This window comes from Sebastes umbrosus, chromosome 2, assembly GCF_015220745.1.
Source record: "Sebastes umbrosus isolate fSebUmb1 chromosome 2, fSebUmb1.pri, whole genome shotgun sequence".
Lineage (NCBI taxonomy): Eukaryota > Metazoa > Chordata > Actinopteri > Perciformes > Sebastidae > Sebastes > Sebastes umbrosus.
In genome coordinates this window covers 11,291,849-11,309,481 of record NC_051270.1, presented here as the reverse complement: position 1 = coordinate 11,309,481, position 17,633 = coordinate 11,291,849, and the positions used below count along the sequence as shown (strand labels likewise).

Genomic DNA, 17,633 nt, shown 5'->3' with positions numbered 1-17,633 from the left:
AAGGTCCTTGATTGAAATGAGGCCATGAACCACAGCCGTACGAATGAGCCTCTCCCCGTCTGTGTCAACATCCAGCCCCATGTTGATGCTTACAGGCTGACTGTGCTATTCATGTGCACCGATGTGTGAAGAGCCCGCTGATAGTGTGTTTGCTGAACAGGCAAGGCATCAGGGGCTAGCTGCCCACTCTGCACTCCCCCGCAGTGAATGTGGCTAATTAGGATTTCCAATGGTTGTAATGGTCAGCTGCAGCTGTGATGAGCACCCGGGGTTCAAGATTGAACAGTTGTCCCAGGTTGCCAAATTCAAAAGTCAAATTGAGTAAAAATAAGGTCTTAGGCCCTGTTGCAATGGACCTAAATTCAAATGAACAGATGTGTGTAGAACTCCAGCCTGTCCCATGAATCATTTCAGCAGCATTTATGGGGCTGCAAAGGGCTTTCTCTGAAGAGGTAGTTCAAGCTTACAGGCATCAAGCACTCTAGTGAGACCCCTCTGAGCTGGATACCAGTTCGTAATGCTTACGTGTACTCATGTGAGTCAGCAGTAAGTCTTTATGCTGTGTGTAGTCAAGACAGATGTCTGGGAAATCTCTGTGCATGTTAAAATAAAAAATAATTGTGAGATGTGTAGGTTGAAAGAGACCTTTGTGCACTCTGTGATTGGGACTGCTTTGTGGCAGTATTGGATTAACATGTTTTTCACATGATAAGTATCTTGTTTTGTCTGGTTACTGGATAGTTATTCAGCTAGTTACGTCAATATGGATTAGTCAAAAACAAATGATTATTCTGTCTGGTGATTTATAGAGGCAATGGGTCATTTGGGGCAAGTGAGGCAAACAGAAAATAGTGTGGTTTTAGTGGTACTGAGTAATTTAGAAATGATATACAGTAATTCTGGATTAATGCATGACATGAAAAATCCTCAGTTGCTGCTGTTATTTATCATAATACAATTTAAGGTCAGTTGCTGGATCATAAAATTTTAAAATGGTGCTTTAAATGTGTGGGAAAACAACAATGCATAAGCCAAAAGCTTTTAGTAATGAAAGCAGATGACACAAATGTGATGCCATGTGGGGCTGATTGCTTGTTGCCCCACTGCAATTTGATTGGCTAATTGCCACATACTGTTGTCGTCATTGGCTCATAGTTGGCAGAAGTTAGTGGGTCCGCACCATTACCATGCTGGCATACGCCTGTTGTGCGCCGAGTAGGCAGAGCCTGCACATACGCCGGATGCCCCGCTCAATTCAGCCGGTGAAAGCGGCGTGCATGCCTACCTCAACCGCATGCTGACACAAACACAATAGGGTATTTGGGTGTATTACATAGCGGAGTACTATACATTATGCTATTACAATGAGCGAATACCATATAGCAGAGCAGTCAACAGGTTATTGCTGGTATCTTTTTTTTTTTTATCTGTGGCATCATTATCTCGTCAACAATTATGGCACAATAAATCTTGGTCACTCTGACAGATCCATGCTTTGTTTAAGGCGACGCCACCTCCCTCCGGCAAAGGTTTTCCCCTCTATTTAAGAGGCACGCTCCTCCAACGCCACTCGTCATCACTTCCTGCTGGATTGTGCCCCGCGTGTATGAAAAGGAGCACACCCAGTACTTCTTTTAAGGAAGATATCAACTATAGTTGCTACAGCACAAATTTGAAAGTCTGCCTTTTGAAGAAAAACTTGAGATTAAACACCTTGGCTAACTGCTGGCTTGTCATTTTTGGGCTTATTGGGATGTACAGCAAATAGTTTACCTTTGGATTTCCAGATTTAATGTATCATACTACAGTATTACATATTGAATTTTTCTTTCCATGTCACCCTCTCCTTACCATTCAAGGACTACCTGGCAAAACGTGACAGCCCAGTTTTGAAAATTGCTGGAGAACTTGATTGTCTTGTTTCAACTTTGGAAATTCAGTTGTGGTTGATTTTCAGTGGGAGATTTGTGTCTTCCTTTTTTGTACAATCCTAATGTGTCTTAATTTGGATTTGATAGAGCTATATATGGGTACAAATTAAACTAATCCCAAAGGCAAAAAGGAAACTGGTTTTGGAGATTTGTGGGGCAACAGCAGCACATTCAAAACACTCCTTCCAGGCGTACTGAAACTGAAAGAGGATGTTTGCCATCCTGGTATCAGTCCCGATTTTTGGTACCTAAGGAGCCATCATTTCAATTCAAAACTGACATGGCCCACTGTGGTCCTTGTGCACACAAGAAACCAGGTTAATGGGAGAAATGAAGTTAGCACAAGAAATCAGAGAACGTGTTTAAATGAACTGCAATAACCTGGTTACTCTAAAATGGGTGTTATATGCAGCTGCTCTACAGTTACATTTCTTTACTACCTCCTACCATGAATGTATTGGTGATTTGATGCTGCAGATTGATTAAAAAAAAATGGGAGACTAGACGTGGAAAAATTAACAGTTGTCAGTTTTTCTATTACCTCTTTCATACCAATGACCAGGGTCGGACCAGGTTAAACTATGTTATATATTACGTGGATCTGTATCTAATTTATGCAAAAACATACAGACAATATACAGATTTACAGCATCTGTCAATAAACACTCATGAACCTTTTTTCCTCTGTCCATCTACAGTACCCATTTATCATATATTAGACTACGTTGTGCTATCTAATATAATAATATAGGCTACATTTACAAAAAGGATTACAGAAATGTATGAAGACTGAAATGTTTATTTCACTCACTCTACCATCCCAGCAAAGATTTGCTACATATAGTAGTCCTACTAAAGTTTTTCAGCTTGGCATGTGGCAGCTGTTGGATAATGTATAAGAGCATGTCAAAATGTAATAACATGAGTTAATATTTCATGAAGTTTGCTAATTGTTCGATAATGTAATAAACTAGGACTGGGTTTGTTAACAGATGGAACAGGCGACAGATGGATCTTTTTGCAGGTTTATTTGGAAATTTTAAAAAGTTAAAAATGGTAACGTTACAAATAGAACATGTGCAAACATGCTTTGAAAACAGATGCGCTCACAGCTGGCTGTTCCGTGAGGTGGTCTGCTTACACGGTGTGTTGCTGTTTCTGTGTATGGATGCCTCTCTCATTTAGCAGCCTTGTTATGTTCGTATACACACGTTATCCACTCACCGTCGCGGTCATCTATCGCTTTTTTCTTCCTCACCGCGGACAGCCAGGAACCCCTCTACCTCAAAGTCTTGCCACATATCCGTGTTGTTCAAATCGTCCGTCAGTCACCTCCAATGTATCTGAAATCATTCCTGCTGCCGTCGCACCGTTTGCTAAGGCACCTGTGACAATTGCGTCATGACAGTGCGCCCCTATTTGCAACCAAATAGATTTGTCCTGCCCCGTTGTTAGCGACCCTGGTGCGTGCCGTTCACATTGAAATCAACCCTGGTCCGACCCACCTCTCGACCTGCGTCGCGAAGCCGAGAATTTGTTCAAGCTGAAATGTGTGTCAAAGTAGCATTTTAAATTAAATATTGTGATGCTGCAGTGATGTCCACACATCATTTTCTACAGACTTAAGAAAACATCTTCACACCATACATCACACCATAATAATTTCATTATGTTTTGCAATGAAAATGAGAATAATGATGTACAAATGATTAGGGATGCACCGATCCAACTTTTTCAGTTTCTATACCGATAGCGATACCTGGGTTTTGGGTATCGGCCGATACAGAGTACCGATCGGATACCAGGGATACCATTCTTCATGTGTAAGGCAACAACCGGCTTGACTTAAACATTGCTTTCCTAACTTTGTAAAACAAAATGTAACAATTAAATATATAGATAACACAACATAAATTAAGTGAATTATTATTTATTATTAAAATAATAAATCGTACACCAACAACTTGGTTAAAATTTTTTCAAAATTACAGGAATTACAATTCAGGTGTAAATCGTTTTAATGCAGCAACAAATTGGTCAAAACTTAAACAGGAATTAAAATTCCAGTTTATAATGTATATAGTATATAAACATAGAATTGAATCTAAATATATTGGTCCCATTGTCACCGATATCTGATCCAGCTATTTGAGTCAGTTTAGGCCTGATATTCAATCCGGTATCGGTGCATCCCTAAAAATGATCATACTGTCTAATATCGCAAATCATATCCCAATTACAATATCAGTCAAAATAATCGCAATTAGATATTTTTACAAAATCGTGCAGGCCTAACCCCTATTTTCTTTACATGATACATGTATTCTTAATGATTGGCTTTGCATTTTTGGAAAGATGGAAGTGGGGACTGATGGCCACTACAGGCCCTCGGCAGTGACACGGAGCAGGTGCCTCCTCCTCCCTGCCCGCCTGCCCGCCTGCCTGGTTTAGATTTATCATCTGACTGGGTATCACTGCTCACCCCTCTCTACCCTGCCTCGGCCTCTGAGATGTATTACGAGTAAGCAACTTAGGATATCTGTGTGCGCTTGCAAGCATGGTTGGCAACACGTTTATGTGTGATATGCTAGCTTTGTTGCTTTCCTGACCTCTCTGAGGTTTATATAACTGCTAGCCGACCAGACTGGGCAGGCAATGCCATAATCAGCCCTGAAACTTGACACCATGCGTCACCCCAGCCCTCACCCCACATGCGCCACACGCGCACAGTTTGCTCTCCCACACACACACCCCTGGGAAACCTGCTGCTTCTCTGGTCACATGGTGATAGGCTGTCTCATTCACACACTTTGCCTGATCACCTCCCCCAACATCCATACACAACCCTCTCTCTCTCTCTCTCCCCCTCCCTCTCCCTCTCTGGCTTGCTCGCTATGTCAAGTGTTCTGACTGTTTGCATCCGGCCTCATCAGCCTGTCTGTTTGGTGGCCTGCCAGATAAGGGCGGGGGATAACTAGGGGTCAGAGGTAAACAGGAAGTCAGGCGATCTTTGCTGCAGGCGGAAGGGGAGGGCTCAATGGAGGAGGAGGCGGGGGAGGAGCTGGGACAGGAGGGGGGAGGAGGGAGTTGTACTTGGATTGAGAGTGTCAGGAACATGTGGGAACGCTGCCAGCCCAAACTGTCAGTAGGTCTGAATTTAAAGTATGCTCTTTTATTCTGCTTTTCTGTCCTTCCTTCTCTCCCTTGCCTCTTTCTCCTGGGATTAAATGGCTTTGAATATTTTGAGTGTTTGCTCGGTGGTCAAATGTGAAGTTTCTTTTTTTCTGTGTGTGTGTGTATGTGACTGGAATGCAAGGCTTTCTGGTTGTGATGTGACGCAACCTCCTTGAACTCATGTTAACCTTTGACTAGCAGAGAAGGGAAAGCTGGGTGGTTAGACAACCACAGTGTCTCTGGGTATAAAAAGACTCTCTTGAGGAAGCATGAAAATCAGTTGTAAATTAGCCTCAGTGTAGCGCGCAACAAAGGTAATTAGAAAAGGCATATAGAACGAGTAATGACCCTTTGCCCTTGTGTTTACAACTGACAGTGGTTGTTGTCTTGTGGTAGGAGGGAGGGAGGGAGGAAGTCTGAGGAAATCTTGGAATAGAACATCTTAATATATGAAGTAAAGCTTGAATAAAGCCAGCTAGAGTAAAGCGAGTAAAAGTTAGTGTGGCTGCAATAAGTTTGTCCTGCTGTTCCACCTGATAACATGGTTTTCTAAAACACCGTTTGACTTTGGAAGAACTTAACGTCGGTCACGTTGTCCACCGAGACGGCAGTTGCTTACTGGTTACTGATTTGTAAGTTCAGAAAACAGGTTTGTGTCAGTAGGAAGTCACTTCCTAGTTGCTATGGACGCCTATCTTGCAAGTCCTGTCTTTTGTTAAGTGTTATGCTTAGTATTTTAAAACACGCGGAAGAAAGTTCACTGTTGAAATTGGTCTGTCATAATTAGGGCTGTCAATCTATTAAAATATTTATTGTGATTAATTGCATATTTATTATCGGTTCAAAAAATGTATGAAGTATTTAATACTATCGCGTTTAATTGCATGATTGTCCATAATTAATCGCAAATTAATCACACATTTTTTATCTGTTCAAAATGTACCTTAAAGAGAGATTTGTCAAGTATTTAATACTCTTATCAACATGGGATTGGGAAAATATGCTTGCTTTATACAAATGTATGTATATAATTATTATTAGAAAATCAATAAACAACACAAAACAATGACAAATATTGTCCAGAAACCCTCAGAGGTACTGCATTTAGCATAAAAAATATGCTAAAATCCTAACGTTGCAAACTCAAGCCCAACAGGTAACAACAGCTGTCAGTGTGTCAGTGCGCTGACTTGACTATGACTTGGCCCAAACTGCATGTGATTATCATAAAGTGGGCATGTTTGTAAAGGAGAGACTCGTGGGTACCCATAGAACCCATTTTCATTCACATATCTTGAGGTCAGAGGTCAAGAGACCCCTTTGAAAATGGCCATGACAGTTTTTCCTCGCCAAAATTTAGCACAAGTTTGGAGCGTTATTTAACCTCCTTACTGACAGGCTAGTATGACATGGTTGGTACCAATGGATTCCTTAGATTGTCTAGTTTCATATGATGCCAGTATCTTCTAGCTTTAAAACTGAGCCTGCTACAATCTCCTAAAGATTGATTGCATCAATGCGTTAAATAAATTAGTGGCATTAAAACAAATTTGGGTTAATGCGTTATTATCGCGTTAACTTTGACAGCCATAGTCATAATCTATCATCGCTCACTGTGTAGTGTGGCAAGCTACAGTCATAGCACCATACAGGCTCACAAAAAGGTAAATTTAAATAAACAAAGATAAAAAAATAATTATATTGGTTGTAGAGGATCACCTGGTCAAAAAAACCTTATCATTTTTGATAGAATTTCTTTCAGTTTACCCATTTCATCAAAAGTGTTCTATTAACTTTTCTTCTAGTTCGTTATATAGCACTTAAAAAATTGTCAGAGCAGTCATCGGCAGCCAATCTGGTACTGCAATTAATGTGCAGGTTTTCTTGGCTTAGTGGAGAAAATGTTGCCAGACTCCTATAGACCGTTTCCCAGTTGTAAACAGTCCAAATGTGTCCCAGTTTATTCGCTGTTGCAGTGCACGTGAATGACATAAGCTGACAGGAAGTAAACATGGACCCAAGCTGTTGCCTAGCAACGCAATTCCGTCGAAACGGTCTATACCTATCATTAGTGTTACCACACATCACCTCCTACCAAAGCCAGTGTGGTTCCTACCATCTTGATGCAGCTTTTTATCGTGCATTCATGCTGTAGTTCAACGTGCCTTCGCTTTTCTTGTATGGGAAATGATACATAAAAATCTATTTTATTTAGCGTAGCTACCTAACATACTAAAACCCTCAGTGATAAAGTACTCATAGTAGGTTTCCAAAGAGAATTGAAAGCCTAAGATAGAGATACAATGCAACAACAGATCCAAACCAAATCATCCACAAAATGAGCCCCTTGTATCACTGCCCATTGTGTACTATTGTTGGTACACAGCAGACATCATTTTGAGGCTATTATCTGTTTAGTGTCTGAAATTAAATGTGAGGAACTGCCAGACAAAATGTGTTACTGCCAGTGAAAATCACACTTTAAGTAATGTACAATTGAAAATTAGACTTTCTACTTTATCAAATCTGAGTTTAATTGGAATGTTATCGTAAGTTAATTGAATCTAAGTTAAGGTCTGATTACATTTTTTTTTACAAATTTCCGTTTATTGTTTTTGAATCAAGTTGTAGCGAATCGTCTAAACGGTAAGATGCACACCTCAAAAACCTTTAATCTCGGTTTATTGAAGCCAAAACAGTTGAGATAAAATGTTATCTGTGGTAGAGTGTCTCCAAAATTGCAGGTGCAGTCTGAAGAAGGGCCAAGTGCAGTTACTGGGAAAGTCTGTAAACTGAACATGAAATAGCTGACATTGATTAATAAGGCAATTTAGTTATAATGTAACCAAAAGGTTTTATTTTAGCCTTTTCTATTGAAAATATTTATTGTATTAATGTATATTGAGTAAGTGCAATTGTGATTGATTTTTTGGTAGGAAAAGCTAATATATAACTTAAAACAAATAGTCAAGTCAAGTCAAACTTTATTTATATAGCAAGTTTAAAAACAACCGCAGTTGACCAAAGTGCTGAACATATCCATAATAAAAATAAAATACAAGCAAACAACAATAAGAGCAGCGTAAAAACAATAAACATAACACATGCTGCACATACATGGTGTCACTTTATTGTAGTTTTAGGCTGTAGATACAGCGCATTCCATAGAACTGCAACGTCCTGGGTTTGAATCCGGCCTTGGGACCTTTGTTGCATGTCATGTGCTTCTCTCTTTATCTCGCGAGCACGTGCGTGCGTGGTGGTGATTTCCTGGAGAACTGAGATAAAGTAATGACAAATAATGGGTAGTTTAAGAAAAGTTTCTACAGTGCCATGGTGTATATTTGGGGTTTAACACAGCCTCTTGTCTTTCTCTCTCTCTCTTACGTGACAGAAATTAGCCACATGTTTTGTTCTGGTCATGTTTTTAAGTACAGTTGCTTTCATGAACGCCATGAACTTTTCTTTATTTTCCATCAAGATATTTCTTTGTCATCACGTGCTGCTCTCTGTCTGCTCTGTCTCACAGTCACTCTGATTGTCACGATGATTGGCCGTATAGAGCTGAGTTGACTTATGAATATTGACGGCCACAATTGGATGAAATGAAGCAAATGAAGGATACTGAAACAATCCAGTCCAGCTTTGACAGCAGCAGCTGTAGACTACAGTGTCTATATCAGCTTGTGTCCCACCAAATAATCAAACCCATGATTCATAATAATCTGGCTCATAACTCGTGCCCAGAACGGCCTGTTTTGCCCATTTATTAATTGAGAATAAATTCATCAAGGCACATTGTGAACTCTATTTTTTGTTTGCTGTTTTGTTCGTTGCATTAAAACACTTTTCAGAGTTGCACAAAAAACCCTAGTGGATTTTGTATATACTGTATATAATTGGCATGCATGTGCTGTATGTACACCGCTCTGTACAATCTCTGCTCTAATCCTTATTGGTCAGATATATATATTTTTAGGGCTGTCAAAGGTAACGCAATAAAAACGCAATTTCGTTTTGACACCACTAATTTCTTTAACACATTAATGCAACTTGCGATTTTTAGGTTGTAGTGGGCTCAGTTTTGGTGAAGATACCGGTATCATATGAAATTAGAAAGGCGCAGAAAAACTGGCATGGCCATTTTCAACGGGGTCCCTTGACCTCTAGATATGTGAATGAAAATGGGTTCTATGGGTACCCACGCATCTCCCCTTTACAGACATGCACACTTTATGATAATCACATGCAGTTTGGGGCAAGTCATAGTCAAGTCAGCACACTGACACACTGACAGCTGTTGTTGCCTGTTGGGCTTGAGTTTGCCATGTTATGATTTGAGCATATGTTTTCATGCTAAATGCAGCACCTGTGAGGGTTTCTGGACAATATTTGTCATTGTTTGTTGATTTCCAGTAATAAATATATACATGCATTTGCATAAAGCAGTATATTTGCCCACTCCCATGTTGATAAGAGTATTAAATACTTGACAAATCTCTCTTTAAGGTACATTTTGAACAGATAAAAAATGTGTGATTAATTTGCGATTAATTATGGACAATCATGCAATTAAACGCGATTAAATATTTGTAATGATTGACAGCTGTAGTATTGCTATTTATCTACTTGTTACCTGGTTCTCTATTTCAAACAAAATTTCTATTACTTTGACTCAACAGAAAACACATTCCTAACACCAACCTTCTAACCCACAGATTTAACCATGCATATTTTTTTAATATTCTTTCATAAAATTGCTCATGTGAATGGGGTAGAGGTGATCCTGTTCATTATGTTCTCTTATTCGGTGGGAGAAAGCCTTTGTGCCTGGCCTCGACCATCCAGTGGAGATTCACTCCACAGACACCTGCCTCGCTCTGAGGAGGAGGTAGAAATCAGAGCAGGGGGAAAATAAATCCTTACTTCATCATATCCTGAAGGCTGCAGGTCGACTACGCACCCGCTCTGTCATGCTCGTGTGCAGACATACGTGGCTGCCTCTGTGTGTGTGTTCCTTTCTGCGCAGGCATTGGCCCTGCTCTCCCTTTGCACTGCTTCAATAATGAAGGAGTTGTAAAGGTCTGGCAGTAAGCCCCTCGCTGAATTCTCCTCCACCTCATCCCTCCCTCTTTCCTCCCCTCGCTCTCCATCTCTGTCTGGCTCTCTCTCTCTCTCTCTCTCGCATCCTAAGGGACCTCCTCTCAGCTCCACTCCTCAGTGTGCACCGATGTTCCCATTAATGAATGGCATCATCCGGCTTGCTTGTTTTGCACAGTTCAGCTTCACTTCACTGCCTGGTGTCTGACCTGCTGTGCCGTCTCTGATTCAGAGAGCACCGCGTCATTACTCAGAACAACCGCTGTTAAAAAAAACTGCCTTTAAAGAAGAAGGTTCATGATTTCGTTTGTGACAACATCGTATTAACAAAAACCATGAAGTGTTCAATATGCAAAACACGTTCAATTCCTCTGGGGTAGATGAATCATACGGCATCTGCAAAATTGTCACTTCTTCGGAGGCCACCTGTGCTGCTTTCAGGTCCAAGTCATCGGTTATTGAGAGAAGAGAGTCATTTCAAGACTTTAGTATAGATTTCTGAACGAGGAGACCCCACAGTAGTTCAAAGCATTAGTATGGTTTATTACAAAATAGATCTTATTTCCATAAGTTTGGCCATTGTTTCTATTGGTTATGATAAACATTGTATACAGGAAAGAAATTGCTGAGATTTTGAGAAGCAGCAACATCCATCACAGTTTATAGGCCTGATTTCCTGGTTCAACTTTGACCTGCCGTATGTGCTGTAGATTTGTATTCACAGTTTTCCCGTACAATGAAGGACTATTGCTGACATTAAGGGTGTCACTTTTGGTTTTACCTTCATATTAGGTTGTTTAGATCGGTGATTTCCAACCTGGGACCCCGCCAAAGATCAGAGGGGGTGCGCCAGCATTTGTCTGCTTTGTGGTTGTAAATTAGATTTGCACATGTATAACTAAACATGTAGAACTAAAACCATAATGACACATTTACTGATACTTAATAGGCCACATTCAGTTTGAACTCGGTATTTCTGCACATGGTCAGATAAAGATCAGGCTAATATTCTTAGTATTATACTATTTGTAGAATTAGATATCAGTAGTGGCTGCGTAGGATTGTTTCCGATTCGTGTGATCTAAACATTTCCAATAACTCCAGAGCATTGTAAGGTCCAGAAGTAAACATTTATTGGAAAAAGATAGATGTAATCATTTACAAAATTCACAACATGTTTTTATGTAACAAAATATGCATATTTGTGGGTGTTCAGCTGACGAGTTATATTCATTAAAGAAAGTAGATTTAATAATAAAGGACTAAGTCATTTAATACACTGAAACATCTTATACACATACATATACTTGTCGCTTTGTTGTCTACCAAAATAAAGTCCAAGTTGTAATAAACCACAATTATCCTTTAATGTTTGCAAGACCTTTTCTAAAAGGCCTGAGCAGATTTTCTCCTCTCTGTGAGAAAATGACATGCAACTGCTGATGTTTTGTAGCAATTCAACAAATGTTTACGTGAAAAGACATAACTGACAGTATGTGATAGCTACACAGGTGAGGTTACCATACTGCTACCTTAACTACTTTGTGAACAGATTCAAGTGTAATATGTTATTTAGCACAAAAGAGACTTGCATTTAGAGTGGTGATCCGTGTTTGAACAGGAAAGGATCCACAATGGAACTGCTGGCATGTAAAATTTGGGGAGTCAGCTACTAATTGTGAAGGGTGTCCCCCCGGTGGATGGATGGCCTCTTGCTTTCACTTTGGCTCAAGCTCGCTCGTGCGTGCACACAGCCCTTAAAATATCATCTTAAATCTTGCTGAGCGACTGCCCTCTGAGCTGACACTTAGAGAAACAAGAAGGCCAGATGCCCTAGTTAGAATCACTGCCTGCTTTTCTCAGTCATCGGGCCTGATTGACACGGAGCCAGACTCAGGCTATACTCTGTATTCTGCACAACCTCAAACCCAAGTCACAGCTGTTTTTAACAGGGGTTAGTGAGAAAATGAGCATCATGAGGAAGCCGAACTAAACAAAGACACAAAACCTAGGCTATATTATAATTATAACTTGTCACATAGTGAATTGTTTCTTACTTTTCTAACTTCCTCATGGTGTTTTTGTGATTCAGAAAAACTTCCTGGTATTTTCCTCACACTGACTCAGAGATGTCACAGCCACTTAAAGGTGATGGCAGACGTCTTCTCTCTTTGCCATGCATTCCTGCCCTTCCTCCTGACAGTCACCCCCTAGTGGTCATTTCTGTCCTAGCACAACAACATGCTGCTGCACATGCAACACACTTCACATGGATCTGTCTGTGCTCATGAGCGTTTTTATTAGCAATAGGAATGGCTGTCTGTGCTGAACTTGATTAAATAAGGGAGTCAATTAGCTGACTGCATAACAGCGAGCTAATCGGCCGTCTTTGTTAGAGCCTGTTGGATTGGGAGTGCAGCCGGGCTGAAGCGGTGAGACGCGTCCCTGCTATAGCTGGATATGGTGGTTAATTGTATCCAGTGCACTAATTGTTGTATTTGCACAGAATTAACTTGGTGTAAAGATTATTGTAGAGTAAATGTGTGTGTGATAGGAGAGAGGAAAGGAAACAGGGTGGTTAATGTCACATGTTTTTTGTTTGTCTATCTTTGTGATCATGATCCTTTGAGCTTTACTTGTGTGTTTACTATAAATATCTCAGACAGACACACACACACTGCTAGCAGTGCTGTATCCCCTGAGGTCAATGCAGTTATCAGACTTGAACTTTGCTTATTTCTCCATTTTACATTGTGGGCTTATTGCATGCTTAACCCTGTGGATGAAGCAATACCAATGTATCCTACTGCATGTTTTTAAGTTGAAATGGGCTGACAGTTCCCATTTGTCCAATAGTCACTACCAGGTGCCAAATTATTGTTAGAAATTAAAGAGCGGTGTCTATTTTAATCTCAAAAGGATTTTAGATGGCTTGAATTGCCTTTTTTCCCCCAATAGGCTTACATAAAACTGAAACTGGAAGTTTGAATAGTGCATGTCTAGTTTGCAATTAATGAATTGGTTATTGTAGCCAACAAACTACATAACAGCTAGGGCTGGGGTGCTTCGTCATCGTAATTGACATCATCGATTGCAAAAATATGTCGATTTGCATATTGTGCGTCGGCGCATCGCAAGAATGGCTGTACCCGGTCAAAGCATGCATTCCCCGGAGAACAAGCTGCAGCTAAAAAAACTCGCCCCCGATCTTCTAAAGTGTGGAAGTATTTTAGACTGAGACACAGACTGCAAATTGGAAATGCCTTATCACTGCAGTGCCACTGTTATGCATGAAGCAAGCAAAGAAAGCAACAGTCTTGTTTACTTTTTGTCCCCACCAAAGAATGTTATGTCAGCATTGTCGTCATGTGTTTCAACGTGCCCCCGTGTTAAAAGTAATTTCTGCACCGCTGACGTTATGGTAACGTTACACCATGCGTCATCTAACGTTGTTATTTGTCCGTTTTATATTTTGTGTTTACTTTAACGGCCATGCACGAGTGAGAAAATGTCTGAAATTAACTGTTGTTACGGTCTGTAAATTGCTTCAATTATTTCCCTTGCCTCAAAACTGATGCAAAAACATATTTGCCAGAGATTATTTAAAGTTTAAAGTGAGGTACTTAAGTAAAAGTACTCATTTTCCAGTTCAGGGAAAGTATTGCTATGACATGCAGCGAATAAATTAATTTATATGTCATAATAAAGATTAAGTCAGGATATATGATATATGATCGTGCGACATCTTTTTGTTTTTAAGAGATGAATGAATAAAATATTGAAATATTAATCAGATACGTTTTTTATATTTATTTTGAGTAAATTAATTGTTATATTGATCAGGAATTAAAAAAAAATCTTTAGAATAATCGATAAATTAGTCAATTAATTGATAGAAAAATAATGGTTAGGTGCAGCCCTAACAGCATCACTGGTATGTGTTCCTTTAGCAGCTGGTAAATCTGTGTTGTAAGTGAATGGAGTACCTTCTCAGCTTCCTTAAACATTGCTGACCTGGGGGTCTATGAGCATGGTGGCAGGGCAGTTTACCCCCAGCTGCCTGTCACTGGCCAACAATAGAGGATGGTGAGCACCTAGATGCAACGTTTTGTTGCCGTATGAATTTAAAGCCAATCATTGCTTGAAAGCAACACACATCCTCTGATAACTGACCGAGATAAATACAAGTGTGAAAAGATAATTTAGTTGTTTTCTTACAATGTTATTGCAACCGAAGAACAAGTTTTTATACTGAAAGCCTGTACTATCCTGTTTGTCTCTGCGCAGTTCTTCTATCTAGCTCAGTGAGGCTTTCTGGTCACAGTAGAGCAAATCAGACTGTAGTAATAATGCTTTATTAGACTTTTAGCAGCTTCTCTAGAGGGCACAATGCTCGGCCCCACCACTGTTACTCTTGGCCCTGAATAAAGGATCATTAATGCACGGTGCTGTATTTAATTGGTTGAGGAAGCGTTGCTGTGCATCATGTCTCCTTTCATTTATCAACCCCGCCGTTGCCTCACACTGCTGGCCTGTAGCCGTAGGCCTAATTAGCAGGGCCTAATCTTTTCACACCTCGACCGAACGGTGCAATCTATGCATCATTAACAAAGCAATAGGTATGAGAGCTGATGATAGGTGAGACAAGGCATCTGTGATGCTTTTATTTCTGTGAGAAACACTGAAGGCCAGGCCTGTTGTTAATAAACAGCGCCGAGAAACATTTTCAAGGAAGTGTGAAAGTGAGGCAACAAAAGGTTGTAGGTGAAAGTGATGAGACTTTGTTTATCAGGCATTGTTTTTGTGTGTAGGAAGAGTTGTGGTAAGAGTTGTAGAAGAGGGCACTGATTTGTGGTGGTTTTGACGTCCAACACCGGAGTCGGCTGCAACACAGTGTAGCATTCACAAATTAACAGTTGATAAATGCTGGCCCACACTAAAAGATTTTTCAAATCTTAACGGATATTGAAAATGTGAGAAACCCCACACATAACTACTATATTTTAACAGTTTTGTTCCTATAGTGTGTGGTGAGCAACGATTTGGCCAAAACAGCACACCGCACACTAACAGATTCCATTCATGGACAACGGGAGTCCCGACTCTCAACACCGGAAATCTCGCAAACTATCTCGCGATCAAATGCGACTTTAGTGTAAACAAACATGGCAAACAACGGGCAGGAATTAGAAATGTACTACATTGTACTGAAATTTATTGAAGTCATGGAGACACGTTCAGTAAACACGTGTTGTTACCACAAATCAACCAGTTGGTTCTTTTATTTCTGAGTCCATCTTACTACTACTATATGCTTCGCGGCCGCCATGACTGCGGTTGTTGTCCTTCATTCTTCAGTCAGTTTGGTTCCCAATTGGCTATCGTTCTTTCATGACTGCGCCATCGGTGGTCCTTGGGGTTCCCCACACACACAACAGGATATCTGATCATAAATATTGAACATGTTTAATATTTGTGGTGCAGCCAGGATGGATTTCCGAGCCAATCGGGGGATGTAAAAAACACTCAAATACCACACACCACAGGAATATCTGGCAAGATAATCTTTAGAACCATCAAAAAAATCAGGGCTTTGCTGACCGTTGTTGGGAGGGGGGAATCCGGCCTCAAAATTGGCTTGATTCTCGTATAGTGCGTGCCCGGCACTAGCAAAGTACTTTTTTCTTCATTCTTTTGACATGAAGATTGATCAAAATGGCTCTGGGGAGTGCTCCATTCATGCCAGTCTTACAGATAATAAAAATGACTTTGCGAATCAGCTGTTAATTTGTAAATGCCACACTGTATTGTAGCTGACTTTCAAGTGTTGGATTTCAAACCACCACTAATCAGTTCTGAACCTGTGAGAAACACTGGTCACTGTCTGATGGATGTTCACTCATTTTGAATGGGAGAATCCAGTAGTCATTCATTACTGTGTTGGCGACGAAGGCTGTTTTTATTTTTATTGTTGATTAATCGATTAGTTAATGACAGAAAATAAATCTGCGACAGTTTTGATTATCAATTATGAGAATTTGGATTTTCATGCATCCCTTTTATATCTTTTTTTTAAATGAAAGTATTTAGGATTATTGCCAACTGATCAAAGACATTAAGCAAATTGAAGACATGGCTCAACTTCTGGTTCCCTTTTTAAAATGTTTTGACATTTTGCAGAAAATAAAAGAGCTAAAGTGGTACCAGTAAAAAGAGTGATGACAAAATCTAAGATTTGTAACAGTGTCAGCTACAGATCAGTATCCACGGTTTTGTGTGGATTTGATGGCTTGCTCAAGGACACTAAACCAAGTAGTGTTTTACATACCTCTTAATTGCAAACGTTTAAAACTGAAATAACCAGTAACCAGATCAAACATGTGCTTTGTGTACAGCAGTAAAAGTGCAAAACAGATCAGAAGGGCCTTTTTTTTTGTCATTCAGTGCGCCATGGATAATGTTGCTAATTGCTATTAACACTGGGTGGCATTATATTCCAGTTGGCTGTGAGTTTCATCTCTGTGTGTATGAGAGCGCGCTGTAGGCTCTGAAGCACCGGTGGGTGCTAGCCATCTTGTCATTTTCAGTCAGTGCATTTCTAGCTCTCAGCTCTCATTTCCCTAATGGTGAGTTAGTGGAGACTCTCACGGTGGTACGGGCAAGAAATGAGAGCGGTGGCGCACTAATACAGGCCCTTTGATGAGGAAGTAATGGAGTGTTCAGAGACAGACACCTGTGCCTCTGCAGCCACCCTACCTCCCTCTCTCTACACACACACACACACACACACACACACACACATACACGCGCTCATTTTTTTTTTTCCACTCGCTTCCTTTCACCAGCTCTGTTACTCCCCTCCCCTTCCTCTACTCCCCTCCCCTCCTCTTCCTCTTCCCTCCCTCATCCGTCCTAAAGAAAGCCACTCCCCCTCATACAGAGCTGCCAGGCTTGTTTGCATATTAACTGTTTAGTGGCCGAGGAGCAGTGGCTTCGTGCCATGTGACCGTTGAAGCATGTGTATGTTGTTGACTGATATTCTCCTTTCGTATTTATTTGCTCTCGTTTTGACACACGCAAACAAACCTTTCCAGTGAAGAAAACATGTTTTATCACCACTCAACAGGCACGTATGTCTGTGCTTTGAATAAGATGTTATTCAGACACCATGTCTGCCCCCTCTTGACTGTTTTACCCATCAAATACTCTGTTTGTGACGGTTTAGTAAAGGCCATTTGTTTGTTCACTTGTAGTCAGAGCTCACCCCCAGGTGCTCTACCCTTGTGGGCATTATCTGACAGTGGGTTTGTTTAGCTTGGAGAGGACACTGTTGCTCAGCTCCCAGTAGGCGTGTGGTCTGCTTTTAAAGTCCAAACTCCAAGGCCTTGCATTGCAGGTGGATGTGATGCCTGCAGCTGCACACACTTG

At 40.5% G+C, this 17,633-nt stretch overlaps 1 protein-coding gene across 11 annotated transcripts in view; it reads left to right on the top strand.

The window, feature by feature from the left end:
• chd9 (chromodomain helicase DNA binding protein 9) overlaps positions 1-17,633 on the top strand; it is an 83,639-nt gene that overhangs the window by 9,660 nt on the left and 56,346 nt on the right. The window contains exon 1 of one of the 11 annotated variants that reach the window (XM_037750314.1): positions 5,001-5,072. The exons of 7 other annotated variants lie outside the window; for them this stretch is intronic. Coding sequence is in view for 1 of the 4 variants with exons in the window: in XM_037750305.1 (XP_037606233.1) it covers positions 5,047-5,076 (30 nt within the window). In the remaining 3 variants the exon portion in view is untranslated. Of the gene's footprint in view, positions 1-5,000; positions 5,094-17,633 lie in introns of those variants that run through there. 3 more of the 11 variants (XM_037750305.1, XM_037750324.1, XM_037750321.1) reach the window with 3 other exon arrangements.